This window comes from Gigantopelta aegis, chromosome 9, assembly GCF_016097555.1.
Source record: "Gigantopelta aegis isolate Gae_Host chromosome 9, Gae_host_genome, whole genome shotgun sequence".
NCBI classification, from domain to species: domain Eukaryota; kingdom Metazoa; phylum Mollusca; class Gastropoda; order Neomphalida; family Peltospiridae; genus Gigantopelta; species Gigantopelta aegis.
This window is the reverse complement of record NC_054707.1, coordinates 6141479-6156373: the sequence shown is the minus strand read 5'-3', so window position 1 is coordinate 6156373 and position 14895 is coordinate 6141479. Positions and strand designations below refer to the sequence as shown.

The following is a 14895-nucleotide window of genomic DNA, read 5'->3' as shown; positions in this document are numbered from 1 at the left end:
CATTGCCCAATATTTCCAGACTGTAACAGAGTGGGTAGATGATTTAAGTATAGACAATTTAATTAAAACCTTTGTGAATATCTGCTCCATTGCCCAATATTTCCAGAGTGCAAGAGAATGGGTAGATGATTTAAGTATAGACAATTTAATTAAAACCTTTGTGAGTATCTGCTCCATTGCCCAATATTTCCAGAGTGCAAGAGAATGGGTAGATGATTTAAGTATAGACAATTTAATTAAAACCTTTGTGAGTATCTGCTCCATTGCCCAATATTTCCAGAGTGCAATAGAGTGGGTAGATGATTTAAGTATAGACAATTTAATAAAAACATTTGTGAGTATCTGCTCCAGTGCCCAATATTTCCAGATTGCAATAGAGTGGGTAGATCATTTAAGTATAGACAATTTAATTAAAACCTTTGTGAGTATCTGCTCCACTGCCCAATATTTCCAGATTGTAATAGAGTGGGTAGATGATTTAAGTATAGACACTTTAATTAAAACCTTTGTGAGTATTTGCTCCATTGCCCAATATTTCCAGATTGTAATAGACTGGGTAGATGATTTAAGTATAGACAACTTAATTAAAACCTTTGTGAGTATCTGCTCCATTGCCCAATATTTCCAGATTGTAATAGACTGGGTAGATGATTTAAGTATAGACAACTTAATTAAAACCTTTGTGAGTATCTGCTCCATTGCCCAATATTTCCAGATTGTAATAGAGTGGGTAGATGATTTAAGTATAGACAATTTAATTAAAACCTTTGTGAGTATCTGCTCCATTGCCCAATATTTCCAAAGCTTGCTTCATCCTCAAATTAAACAGAGCCAGAGCTGCGGCCTTCTCATACAAATGGTCAGCCTGTAACCTTGGAAACCGAAAACAGTCTCATTATTAAAGTACAATATTAGTTCCAACCAAACATTATTATTTTTTTGTTGCAATGACGATGGCCAAGAAACTGCTTTATCTACATTGTGTTTTGCTTTTTTTTTCTAGTACAAAGCAATGTAAAATAAAACATGTTCATGACTCTTGTTTTAAATAGATTAAGATTACCAAATCAGGACTGAGTATTGAAAATTGGCATAAACCATTTATTGGTAATATATCAAAAATATTTTTCCGGAAACCCATTCCGCTTTAGCACGACCATTTAAATCATGCTCTAAATTTTATACATGAATAGATTTTTATTTATTTTATAAAACTAGATTAGCAAAAACGATACGTGAATGAAACAACTGTTCTAGGCACGTGTGCAGGCATTTTAGCAGGGGAAATCTAGACTCTGGGTGGGTGTTACACCCCTAAAATCCACCCTGCAAACATGCCTTTCCCCCCTCAAGTTTGAGAGGCCTGTACATTATAGCGTTAATACAACAGACTCACTGTTTCAACAGCTGATCTAGCGAAACTAGCTGATCTTCGTCTGTCACCCAGCCACACAGCTGAAGGGCACGAGATCTACAACAAAACGTTACTCATTAGCTATGTACAAAATAATCCTCACACAGCACATAATTAAAATATAAATGACACTACTTTTAAAAATGTTGATATACAGACATTGAATTAGGTGTGTTTATACATGTGTGTGTTTTAGATTCTGCCAGATCTCAAGCTTACGACACAAAATCTTGGATTCGTGGAAGTATGGAATCGTTCTAACTTTGCAACGTCATATATCATTATTATATAATAAGCTACCAAGAGCCTACTGCTTTCAACTTGTGACCACCTATTTAAACAGACACCTCATTTATTTCTTGGTTAGTATGATAAGCACAGATTTGAAGAGGTATTAAAGAAGTATTAATATAATCAAATAAGACCATTTGTCAATTCAGTTCATTCAAGTACATGTATGAAATCAAAATTGTTTTAATTATATTTCTTTCATAATTTGGGGATATTATTCTGTCAAAATGCAGACATGATTTTTTAAACCCTAACAATTTGTCAATGTAAAACCGTTTGTATTCATAATTAAAAAAAAAATTATCCAAACTTTCCCCAGTTTGGAAATATTTCAAAAGTCTTCAAAAAAAGAAAAATGATACCTTACCTTACTAACATACTGATTAAGATGACTGGGAGAACTTAACAAAGACTGAAATAATTAGTTGTAAGGACAATATATTTGGAAAACTTTCACAAGCGTTAAACATAACCAAATTATAACTTACCGTTCCTTACTGACATACTGATTTAGAAGACTGGGAGAGCTAGACATTCCTTCCAGGCCCTGCCATGTTCCATACGTGAGGTCGCTGCATGGCTCAGAGTCACAGTTCTTTAGATTGAGAAGACCTTTGATTCCAACACACGAGTTGCTAACCGGCTTCATATCACCCGCCATTGCTATGGCTCTAGAACCATTACCAGAAAAACACTGCACAGCTGAACGGTGATAAGGAAAATATATCTGACAGTTAAAAAGAATCAGTGGTGAGCCATTAGTGCCAAACTTATAGTAGAGGGAAAAAAATGACCATGGACAAAAACATCTGAACAAAGTGTGCAGGGTCTTGAAATATAACTTTTTCTCCCATCCCTAGCCATGCAAAACAGGCATATTCCATGACGTCAGCCACTGCGGAATAAATCAGTCTTACATGTTGTTTGAGCTGATATTAACATTGGGTAAACGGCAAAATAACGCAAGAAAAGCTTTTTATATTTCATAAAAATAAGGAAACCTGCTGTCATAATGAAATTATACTATCATTTTTGGGATATACTTTCAGTATACTTTTGGTATATACTTTCAGTATACTTTTGGTATAAACCATTTTTGGGTATGATCTTTTCAATGGTTATGATTATTTTATTGTAAGATAAAAAATACAAAATGTAAGTTTTTCACGTTTTCCAAAATGCTTGTTTTTCATCTACTGGATGGGAGAAAAATAATCCTCCATTATGTATCCACGTGGGACAGAGCTATTCCACCCTCGGGTACATAATATGATGTCAGGGACTCGGCAAGCCTCGTCCCTGAAAACAAATTATGTACCCTCGGGTGGATAGCCCTGTTCAACATGGACATATATGAAGGATTCTTTTAGTACGGGGATACGGCGAGCTTTCCATTAGAGGATCTTTTATATGCACTTTTCTATAGACAGGACAGCACTTACCACAGCCTTTGATATACCAGTTATAGAGAATTGGCTAGAATGAAAACCCCCCACAATGAGTCCATCAAAGGTATTTAATTCTACGACCTAAGCACTGCATGGGTCCTGGGAAAGTCGTTAACTGTATGACTCAGGCAAACGTTCTACCCAATGAGCTACACCCAAATCTACCACTGGTTGAAAAGATACAAGCCAGCCATCGCCACAGACCATGTAGGTGAGGCTTGTCTTCTACAGCTTGTATGTTTTGACTGAGGTCGTCATTCTGAAACAAACAAATGAAATATATGTCTAATGCAACTGTTTTATCTTGATAATTTCACTTCTCACATTTGTCATGGGCTTTCATAAATTTGTTAATCATTTTATATAAAACTGGGAATTGCTAAATATAAATGTAATTTAATAACAAGGTTTTGAATATTTGTCTAATAACACATCTGCACATTTCTGAATCAGCTGCTTAAATGTAGTTGTTTACATAAACAATATTTCTAATGATTAATAGTATCTAATTTCTAGTGATTACAGGTGGTTTATTTCAATATAAAAACATTTCAATATCTGTTATTAATGGTTCTTACATTGAAACTATTTAGGAGATAACCATATGGAGTTTTTAGATTAGATATGGTTATGTCCATTGTAAACTGAATCATTTTTCTACGGAATAAACTGTATATTTGGTATTTCTTGAGAGAAAAAAACCTGGCTACAATTTAACTGAAGACCCTTGAATCGTCAACTTCGCCTGTTCCAATTGCTAATGACGTCATTAGCTTTCCGGATGTTATTTTCATTTGATCCTGGAAAAAGAATTAACCAATCACAATACCGAGCACACTCACGGTCAGTTTAAACTTCAAGTTAGTACCATTTCTTACATAAAATCCGTAATGACGCTGTACTCTGCCAAACATCTCAAGAGAAATGTCATTGTCATGGTTACTTTTATCATGACAGAATTCCACCAACAACTTGTTGCTCACTGAACGAAGATGGAACGACGGCGACCATACCTGAAATAAAAGTCAATACCTTTAAAGGGACATTTCTGACTTTGCTACATTGTAAGATGTTTCCGACTAATAAAATATTTCTGCGATTAAACTTACATATTAAATATATTTTGTTGTTTAGAATATCAGTGTCTGTATATTAAATGTGTTTCTAGTTGTCTTAATATTTGTAAGAAGCCCACACTGGATTTTGTCTTCAAATAATTTCGTACATATGAAATTTTTTATTTTAGGAAATAAAATGAAATTTAACCTAGTACAAATATTAGAACAACCAGAAACACGTTTAATATACAGCCACTAATATATTATGCAGAAAAATATATTTGAAATGTAATTACAATCATTAAAAAGTCTCTGTTAGTCGATAACATCTTAAAAATTGAAGCAAACTCAGGAATGTCCCTTTAATGTTACAATAACAGAAATCACTTTCTTCTTTTAATAATCCAACTTTCTCACCACATAGTTTAACATATGTTAACGATAAGATAGCTGTAGCATTGTTTTAGTGTTAAGCAAGAAATCCAATGCAGAAACTATTAGTTTGTATTGTTATTAACCCCAAAATCAAGATGAAACAAAACAATGTTACAGTAACAGAAATCACTTTCATCTTTTGATAATCCAACTGTAACCACATGTCAATAGAATAAGACAGCTGTGGCATTTGTTTTAGTGTTAAACAAAAAACTCATTGTAGAAACTATTAGTTTGTATTATTAACCCCAAACACAAGAAAAAACAAATGTCTGTTGCAATAACCCCAAATGCAAGACAAAATATTATACTAAAATATACATGTGCATTAATTCTCAAAAGCAAAACAAAACAATAATGTCTGTGTTTTTACCCAAAAAGCAAGATGAAACAAAACAAATAAAGTCTCTGTCTGAACCTCAAAACCATGATGAAACAAAACAATTCAAGTCTGTGCATTAAGCCCAAATGCAAGACAAAACAAAAACAATTTAAGTCTGTGCATTAAGCCCAAATGCAAGACAAAACAAAATAATTTAAGTCTGTGCATTAAGCCCAAATACAAGACAAAACAAACCAATTTAAGTCTGTGCATTAAGCCCAAATACAAGACAAAACAAACCAATTTAAGTATGTGCATTAAGCCCAAATGCAAGACAAAACAAACCAATTTAAGCCTTAGTTTTTACCAGTATAACCTACCAGTGGGATTCTCTCATACATCTTGATGTCCTGGAGGTCCCCGGAGAAGGCGACAGACAGCAGGCGATTCTCCTGTGATGGATGCCAGCAGAATGAGGACACCACAGACTGACGAAATGCTGCAATATATCATACAGTATTATAGTGGTGACTGGGACTGACAAACCTCTACAATATATCACACAGTATTATAGTGGTGACTGGGACTGACAAACCTCTACAATATATCACACAGTATTATAGTGGTGACTGGGACTGACAAACCTCTACAATATATCACACAGTATTATAGTGGTGATTGGGACTGATGAACTGCTGCAATATATCACACAGTATTATAGTGGTGACTGGGACTGACAAACCTCTACAATATATCACACAGTATTATAGTGGTGACTGGGACTGACAAACCTCTACAATATATCACACAGTATTATAGTGGTGATTGGGACTGATGAACCGCTGCAATATATCACACAGTATTATAGTGGTGACTGGGACTGATGAAACGCTGCAATATATCACACGGTATTATAGTGGTGACTGGGACTGACGAACCTCTACAATATATCACACAGTATTATAGTGGTGACTGGGACTGACGAAACACTGCAATATATCGCACAGTATTATAGTGGTGACTGGGACTGATGAACCGCTGCAATATATCACAGCATTATAGTGGTGACTGGGACTGATGAAACGCTGCAATATATCACAAGGTATTATAGTGGTGACTGGGACTGACAAACCTCTACAATATATCACACGGTACTATAGTGGTGACTGGGACTGACAAACCTCTACAATATATCACACAGTATTATAGTGGTGATTGGGACTGATGAACCGCTGCAATATATCACACAGTATTATAGTGGTGATTGGGACTGACGAAACGCTGCAATATATCACACGGTATTATAGTGGTGACTGGGACTGACGAACCACTACAATATATCACATAGTATTATAGTGGTGACTGGGACTGACACACAGTATTATAGTGGTGACTGGGACTGACAAACCGCTTAATATATCACACAGTATTATAGTGTTGACTGACTGACAAACCTCTGCAAATATATCACACGGTATTATAGTGGTGACTGGGACTGACTAAACACTGCAATATATCACACAGTATTATAGTGGTGACTGGGACTGACAAATCTCTACAATATATCACACAGTATTATAGTGGTGATTGGGACTGATGAACCGCTGCAATATATCACACAGTATTACAGTGGTGACTCAATCTAATTAAAATTAGCTCCACTATTACATGTGGATCTAACAGCAGCCAGTTGTAGCTCATGTCCACCAATCAAAACCTTACTTGCAGAATCATGGCAGTGATTTGAAAATAATTTGAAAAAATTCCGAATTATCCTGAGGGTATACGACATGTTTCGTGTGAATTACGAATGCCTTAAAACATGTTTTATTTTATAAAATAAATAATTTGTAATGTAAAACAGAAGACTGATTTAGTTGGGGTTTTGTTATAAATAAATAAATAATTTTTAATGTAAAATTGAAGACTGATAACCCATCCCATACATATTGGTATGGTTCGCTGTACTGCGGCCACTAAAATAGACTCGCCCGATATTTTTAGAATTTATATGCTCCCAATTAACGTTATAAAAGGTGAAGTGTGATTGGTCAATATTTAAATTCTTATTTACAGACGAAATGTTACTACGCAGTGTTGTATATTATCTTTATATTCAGCAAGGAAGCTTGTATATACACTCTCCCACTGACAGAACAGGACAGCACATAAAATGGCCTTTAATATGCAAGTTGTGGAAATGCTGGGGTTGGGACAGGGAAGAAACTAATGGGTGATTGATTCCTATAACTCACTGAATGTCAGGTGAGTACTATATCACTGAACCAAAAACATAGTATATTTTTTGAGTCAGGACTGAAGTGTGCTTAAGAGTTAAAACCTGTGAATTTCGAAATTTCAAATGATTAAAGTACTGCATCTAAAATACATAGTTTCTTAAATCTGATGCCACACTCCTTTAGTTTATTCTGGAGTCCATTCATAACATTCAACTTAAAAATGTTTCTCACTAGTACAAATGCTAGAACAAAAAATCTGACACACTTATCTGAAGCACAGAGGTAGGGGGCAGAGGTAAATCTAGGGGGTCCCCAGGGGCCCGCCCCACCTACATTTTGCGACAGTTATAATTTTATCATATATTAATTTGTTATTGTTTTACAATCCCACCTCCAAATTACCTTGGCATTTCGCCTCATGTCATTGCCCCCCCCCCCCCCCCCCCCCCCCCAATGGGTTTTCTGGATCCGCCACTGAGGAGTGTTGGGTTTCTTCTTGTAGTGTTTGCGATATTCACCAGATATGAATAAACATGAAAAGGATCAACCTAAAGGTCTGTAGCATCATATTTAGGAAAATGTGTGTATTTAAGACACAGTACTCGGTGGCCATTTGGCTGTTGAAAATTGACAAACTGTTATGTAGAGTACTCTCTATCCCTGACCCAACATATAAACAGAACAGGGCTAGTGGACATGAGATGGGGGAAATCCCTGACCCAATATATAAACAGAACAGGGCTAGTGGACACGAGATGGGGGAAATCCCTCACCCAACATATAAACAGAACAGGACTAGTGGACACGAGATGGGGGAAATCCCTCACCCAACATGTAAACAGAACAGAGCTAATGGATACAAGATAGGGAAAATAGAGAATAAACCTACTAGATCACGAAGTTAGACATAGCATGTGTGTGATATAAAAGGAAGGAAATGTTTTATATAACGACGCACTTAACAAGTTTATTTACTGTTATATGGCGTCGGACATATGGTTAAGGACCACACATATATTGAGAGGAAACCTGCTGTCGCCACTTCATAAGCTACTCTTTTCGATTAGCAGCAAGGGATCTTTTATATGCACCATTCCACAGACAGGACAACACATCCCACGCCCTTTGTTATATCAGTGGTGATGCATTGGCTGAAGCGAGAAATAGCCCAATGGGCCCACCGACAGGGATCGATCCCAGACTGACCGCACATATGATATATGCAAGTAAATATACTGTTCATCTACAATACTCACACTGTATATTTCTTTCAATGAGTACTGGCTCAGTGACATCAGAACCTGCAGAAAGAAATAAACTGTTTAACAAACAGGAGAAAAGGAGGTTTGATCAAATATTGGGAGACAAAATGGAACAAATGTTTTATTTAATAATGCACGGAGCACCTTTTTATTTACAGTTATATGACATCGGACTAATGGTTAAGAACCACACATATAATGAGAGGAAACTAGGTGCTTCCACTTCATTCTTTTTATTACAGCAAGGGATCTTTTATATACACCATCCCACTGACAGAACTGTACATACCACGGTCTTTGTTACACTAGTTGTGGAGCACTGGCTGGAACATGACATACCCAATGGTCCCACCGACAGGATTCAATCCTAGATTGCACATCAGGATAGTGTTATACCAAACAACTTTCTTTATAATATTTCCACCATTTTAAATTATTTTAGTCTGCAGTGGGAAATGGGGTCTGAGCCAATTTTGGAAAGCAATGCAAACCACCCCTCCCCCCCCCCCCCCCCCCATCCCTCAAACTTACAGATTTCTGACATCTTTTCTTTAATAATAACATGCAAAATATTGTTTTAACTGTTTGTGTAATGAAAAAAGCAAACGTACCAAAAACCGAATGTCGTATATCGTACATCTTTATCACATTGCTGTCTTTGACCAGCACGGACAGCATCCCCTGTCTGAAATTAAACATCTCTCCATTGTACCGGTTTCTGTGAAAAACCTGTTACTATATATTATACAGTGAAAATCTGCTATTATGACGAGTTGTGGGTCTCATTAAAACTGGTCTTAGTAAAGGGGTGGTTCCAATATTGGATTAACATTAATATATTAATGATTATTGTTTGGTTTTATCCTCCCAGGTTGTCCCGACTCAAAAATATAATTGATAATGACGGTATGTTGGCTTTTACAAAGGTAAATACTTGTACATTGAACTATCAAGTCTACTTCAAAGGTAAATACTTGTACATTGAACTATCAAGTCTACTTCAAAGGTAAATACTTGTACATTGAACTATCAAGTCTACTTCAAAGGTAAATACTTGTACATTGAACTATCAAGTCTACTTCAAAGGTAAATACTTGTACATTGAACTATCAAGTCTACTTCAAAGGTAAATACTTGTACATTGAACTATCAAGTCTTCTTCAAAGGTAAATACTTGTACATTGAACTATCAAGTCTACTTCAAAGCTACGTGAGCCAGTAGGGCTAGCTGTCCCACTCACCAATTATGAATTTTAAAAAAGCCAGAATTTTTGTTTATTTTGATTAAATAATTTGATGTACAAATTAGAATTATATTAAGAGAGAGACAGAGAGAGAGAGAGAGAGAGAGAGAGCGAGAAAGATGTCCTATTTACTTGACCCCTGGATGTGCTGTAACCTCACTGTGGTGCAAGGGTGTAACATTCTCTTTGAGAATGGCCAATACAGCACAAATCCCCTTGTTTTCTTCGGGATACAATTAAGATTTTTAGTAAAAGTCAGTATCTATCTGTGATAATTGTATTTTTGCACAGTTCTTTACACTGTGTTTTTATTTAAATCTTTTTATATTGATGTTGATCATCACTTTATTTGTTTGCATTACCATAGTTTGACACCCAATAGCCGATGTATTTTTCATGCCGGGGTGTTGTTAAACATTCATTCATTCATTCTACTTACTTGGGAATTATGGGGTATTTGTTGCTACAAAAATATTAGGAATTTAATGGACTGCAGCTATTTGGGATGTTAGTTGCATCTATTATAAAGTATTAACACAATTTCTAACAAACATTATTTTTAAAACATTAATTAAAATATACATTTTTAAAATCTTTAAACGGTTAAACAGTAAAGCAGATAAACATAAATATTTTGCCGTTGCTTAATTCTGTGAGGGAAAAACCACCACTGAATTTGAAGTGATCTTTGTCAAAGATTAGTGTACCGAGTTCTTTATCAGGTAGAAACTGGTGATGATACATACTCACACTATTTTCTTCCAGGTACAGACTAAACATGTATTTCAAGTTTTGACCACATATATACTAACCTGGTAGGACACCAACTAATTTTGATGACATTCTTCGCTTCAGGCAATGTAAGGATCTTAACTTAAGGAAAATACTGCATAAGAGGTATTCAATTATCATAATTACTAGCTTCAAGGAATAATACATTAAATGTTATATCTTTAAGTTACTATTATTTAAGGAATAATACATTAAATGTTATATCTTTAAGTTACTATTATTTACTGTACTGCTTAAACTTGATAAAGGATGTTAAAATTTTTCATTACTGAAGGAAAATAGCTTATATTCATTTCTCATGATTAAAAATAGTTTTGAGTAAAAATTAATATTTTGAAATCCTCTTTTGAAGGAAGGAAGGAAATGTTTTATTTAATGACACACACAACACATTTTTTTTACAGTTATATAGTGTCGGAAATATGGTTAAGGTCCACACAGATATTGAGAGAGGAAACCCGCTGTTGCCATTTCATGGCCAGCTCTTTTCAATTAGCAGCAAGGGATATTTTATATACACCATCCCACAGACAGGGTAGTACATACCATGGCCTTTGTTACACCAGATGTGGAGCACTGGCTGGAATGAGAAATAGCCCAATGGGTCCACCAACGGGGATCGATCCTAGATCAATCACGAATCCTCTTTTGAGACAAATGTAACCTGATCCTTTCAACTATTATGCCTCTTCCCCACAACATCCACCTTAAGGCCACTTGATCTGCCCGCTCCAACAGCCAATAAGGATAGAATTTTCCATGTTGTCTAACATCTGGTTCCAATCATGTTTTGTACATCTTACTTTTGTCTTCATTTGTGGGCATAAAATGCATAATAGACAAGAGGTCATGAAAATAAAATACATTTGGATCTTATAAGCGTATTAAATCCTATGTGTATATAATATTCTTTTTGTAGTTCTAACAGAAGGATACAGGTTTCTCAAAACTTCTAAGATCCCAAATTGCTACTTGATTCTGAAAAAAAGAAAATAAATTAGTTTAGCTAGCACATCCAGTGTAATCAAAGCATGTGATATTTTTCAGATCACATACTTTCAGAATTTGATAACTTTGCAAATTAGATATAATTCAATCGAGATCACTGCACTATGTTTACTGACATTTAAGCAAATGCACTACGGTGACACTCCATAATTGACATACGCATTCATAGTGAACATTTAAATAGCAACCTTACACTGAAAACTGTCCAGCATTCAGAAAACAAAAAACATTAAACACTAGTTTATTTTCATACAAGGATATTCAAAATGACGTCATTCAAGTTTGACACTGCGCCACATATTCTTATGTCATTTGAATGTCTAGTAATGGTGAACTGGAATTAAAGTTGTGTGTACAGTTTACAAAAACATGATGTATTAAAGGGACATTTCAGAGTTTGCTGCATTGTAAGATGTTTCCGACTAATAAAATATTTCTACGATTAAACTTACATATTAAATATATTAATCTGTTAGTCGATAACATCTTACAAATTGCAGCAAACTCAGGAATGTCCCTTTAAAGCCGCACACCCTAGTTCCATCCAGCGAAAATAAATTATAATTTGGTTAATCTACAAACCTGTAACACACTTAGATCACGTTTTTATCAAATGGAGTGAAAAAGCTGGTTTTATATCGATAAATACCATGGGAATCCCCATGTCCCAATTGCTTGAAATAATTTTGAAAGTTAGTATTCTGATGTCACCGGTAGATGTCGCTCGAAGCACAACAATGCCTACGTCACGACAAATTTAACAGACTTGGGGTGCGTTCATTTCACCTCTCCTGGACATGTTCCAACTGTTCTGTCCTGGTTGTATCCCATCTCCAGATATCGTAAGACTTAGCAAAATTATTGGTTTTAAGGGTTTGTAACGTTTTGTATTGAGACACTTACTTGTCTGAACTTTATTGTTACTGAAAATGTTCACGAACTGTGAAGAAAAATCTCACAAATGAACAACAACAAATTGGATGTTGATTGCGCGAACTGTGCATGAGAAAACAAACCGAACCAAAATGATAATGGTCACGTAATATACCAACGTCTGTGACATTGAAATGGAAATATCTCCTCTAAAAATAGATTGGACCTCGCTTGCTAAACTTTTTTTCTCGACAGAACGTCTTGTGAAAAAATGCAAAAAATGCATTTCGTGGTTTTACAAACATCAGGATTACCAAAAAGCACTTCAGGTGAATGGAAATGTGTATTCTAAATAATAAAATGTAAGTAAAGTGCAATTTTATTTGTGAAAAAATGGGGTTTAATAGTGAAAAACAACGCCGTAATGGTTAACAAATAGCCGTAACTAGGGCGTGTCCCTTTAAGATTGAGATTATATGACAAAGAGATTATTCACTTTATGTGTTTAGATATCGTCAATATCATATATTAGGAATACAAAATAATGTATTATGCTCACCAGAGGCTCACATAATATAAGTTTTATTCCTAATAATATTATGTGATATTGACGACACAGGAAAACACTCTGGTAATAACCTTTATATATGTATGAAAAATTGTTTAAATATACTCTGGCACAAGAAACTATATGGGAGGGGCATACACAAATGTCACAACTACCATCTAAAAAGAAACATCAAAATAAGTCAAGTACAATATTCTAGTACCATTTTCAGAATTAAAAAAAAATATTATTTACCAATTTCCAGCTAATAAGTGTCATTTCATAAAAAAAAAACCCCACTAAAATACTGAAATATCATTTGAGTGGTTATATTAGAATTGCTTTAAAATGGTTGTGTTTGTGTTGTGAAGCAGTATATTTACCTCTCCAAATGATGCCAACATACGATCACCCAGACTGTCAACACAAACGCCGTACACACTCTTATGATGGCTTAAAAGACGAGGATTTGTTAAATCTGTAAATTAAAACATATCTCATAATACTGGTAAACCTTGCTTTACTCCCATCACTAAAACTGTCAACACTCTTATGATGGCTTCAAAGACGAGGATTTGTTAAATCTGTAAATTAAAATACATTGGATACTCATATACTAACACACTCGGCTTTACTCATATCACTCAAAATACATGAATACAAATTGTACAAAACAGACAACAATCATCTAGTCAAGCAGAGAAAATAACCGACTAGAATAACACTTGCTGCTTTATTAGTGATGTTTTTGTTTACTGGCCCGTCTGGAGCTAGGTCACCAGACTTAATACTGATAGGTACTGGTACAATTTTAACTTTTACAGGAAGGCTATAGCTGATAAAATAGTTACCACGGAGATCGTAAACTCTAAGCTGTCTGTTGTTCATTCCCGTAACAAGAGTCTTCCCATCTCCGAACCAGCTGAAGGAAGAACTAGTGTCACCGGTACCTGAACCTAAACATACAACACTAATTAGCAATATGGAAAATTATACGGTAAATATTTCCTGAAACAGAATTTCCCAACAATTATAAACGGTACACATTCTCACTTTTAAAATCAATTATTAACATCATTCTCATAATTATTTGTTTTAAAGTTTGATGTATAACTTAAAAAACAACAACATTAAGTTACATATAATTTCCAGTCAATTATCAATAACATCCTGCTGAAAACTATTAGTTTTGTCATATTGCAAATGTTGCCCTCTTAACTTTCAAAGATTAAAAAATAATTTAAATAAATGAATGAATGAATGAATGAACAAATAAATGTTCAGCAACACTTAAAACACAAAACACTGGCTGTCACATGAAGGCTAATGTAAATAAGTCAGTTGTAAATTATACGGAAGTCTGTAAAAGAAACTACACCTATTTCGTACGCCGGTCTTGTAATTGTTCCACCTTCACTGGTGGTGCTAGTCCTGGATGTGAGGATCTCACTGGAGCTTGTAACATCCCACACCATCACGCACGGGTCGTTCCGATACTTCTCGTTGAAACCTTCAGCCAGCTGAAACAAAACAGTGCCAGTTCAGGCTAGAGACACTAAGCTACAACCCACATAGAATTGTTTAAAAAGCCAAAAAAATTGAATAAAAAAGCACTAACCATCAATGACAAGCTTTAACTAAAGGTAAAAGTTTGTTCTGTTTAACAACACCACTAGAGCACACACATTTATTAATCATTGGCTATTGGATATCAAACATTTGGTAATTCTGATATTTAGTCTTAAACAGGAAACTTGCTATCTTTTTCCATTAGTAGCATGGAATCTTTTATATGCACCATCCCGTAGATATTTCTCATTGCAGCCAGTGCACCACGACTGGTACATCAAAGGCTGTGGTATGTGCTATCCTGTCTATGGGATGGTGCATATAAAAGATGCCTTACTGCTAATCGAAAAACGTAGCCCACGAAGTGGTGACAGCGGGTTTCCTCCCTCAAT

The 14895-nt window shown here is 35.1% G+C and overlaps 1 protein-coding gene across 1 annotated transcript in view; it reads right to left on the bottom strand.

The window, feature by feature from the left end:
• The window catches only part of LOC121380872 (GATOR complex protein MIOS-like), a 36247-nt gene that overhangs the window by 14693 nt on the left and 6659 nt on the right, over positions 1-14895 (bottom strand). Inside the window, exons 7-19 of the mRNA XM_041509877.1 lie at positions 14313-14454; positions 13786-13890; positions 13318-13412; positions 11443-11484; positions 10527-10582; positions 9082-9155; positions 8465-8509; positions 5349-5467; positions 4032-4166; positions 3337-3412; positions 2194-2407; positions 1397-1471; positions 766-872 (exon numbers count right to left, since the gene is read on the bottom strand). Coding sequence (XP_041365811.1) covers positions 766-872; positions 1397-1471; positions 2194-2407; positions 3337-3412; positions 4032-4166; positions 5349-5467; positions 8465-8509; positions 9082-9155; positions 10527-10582; positions 11443-11484; positions 13318-13412; positions 13786-13890; positions 14313-14454 — 1285 coding nt within the window. The remainder of the gene's footprint in view (positions 1-765; positions 873-1396; positions 1472-2193; positions 2408-3336; positions 3413-4031; positions 4167-5348; positions 5468-8464; positions 8510-9081; positions 9156-10526; positions 10583-11442; positions 11485-13317; positions 13413-13785; positions 13891-14312; positions 14455-14895) is intronic.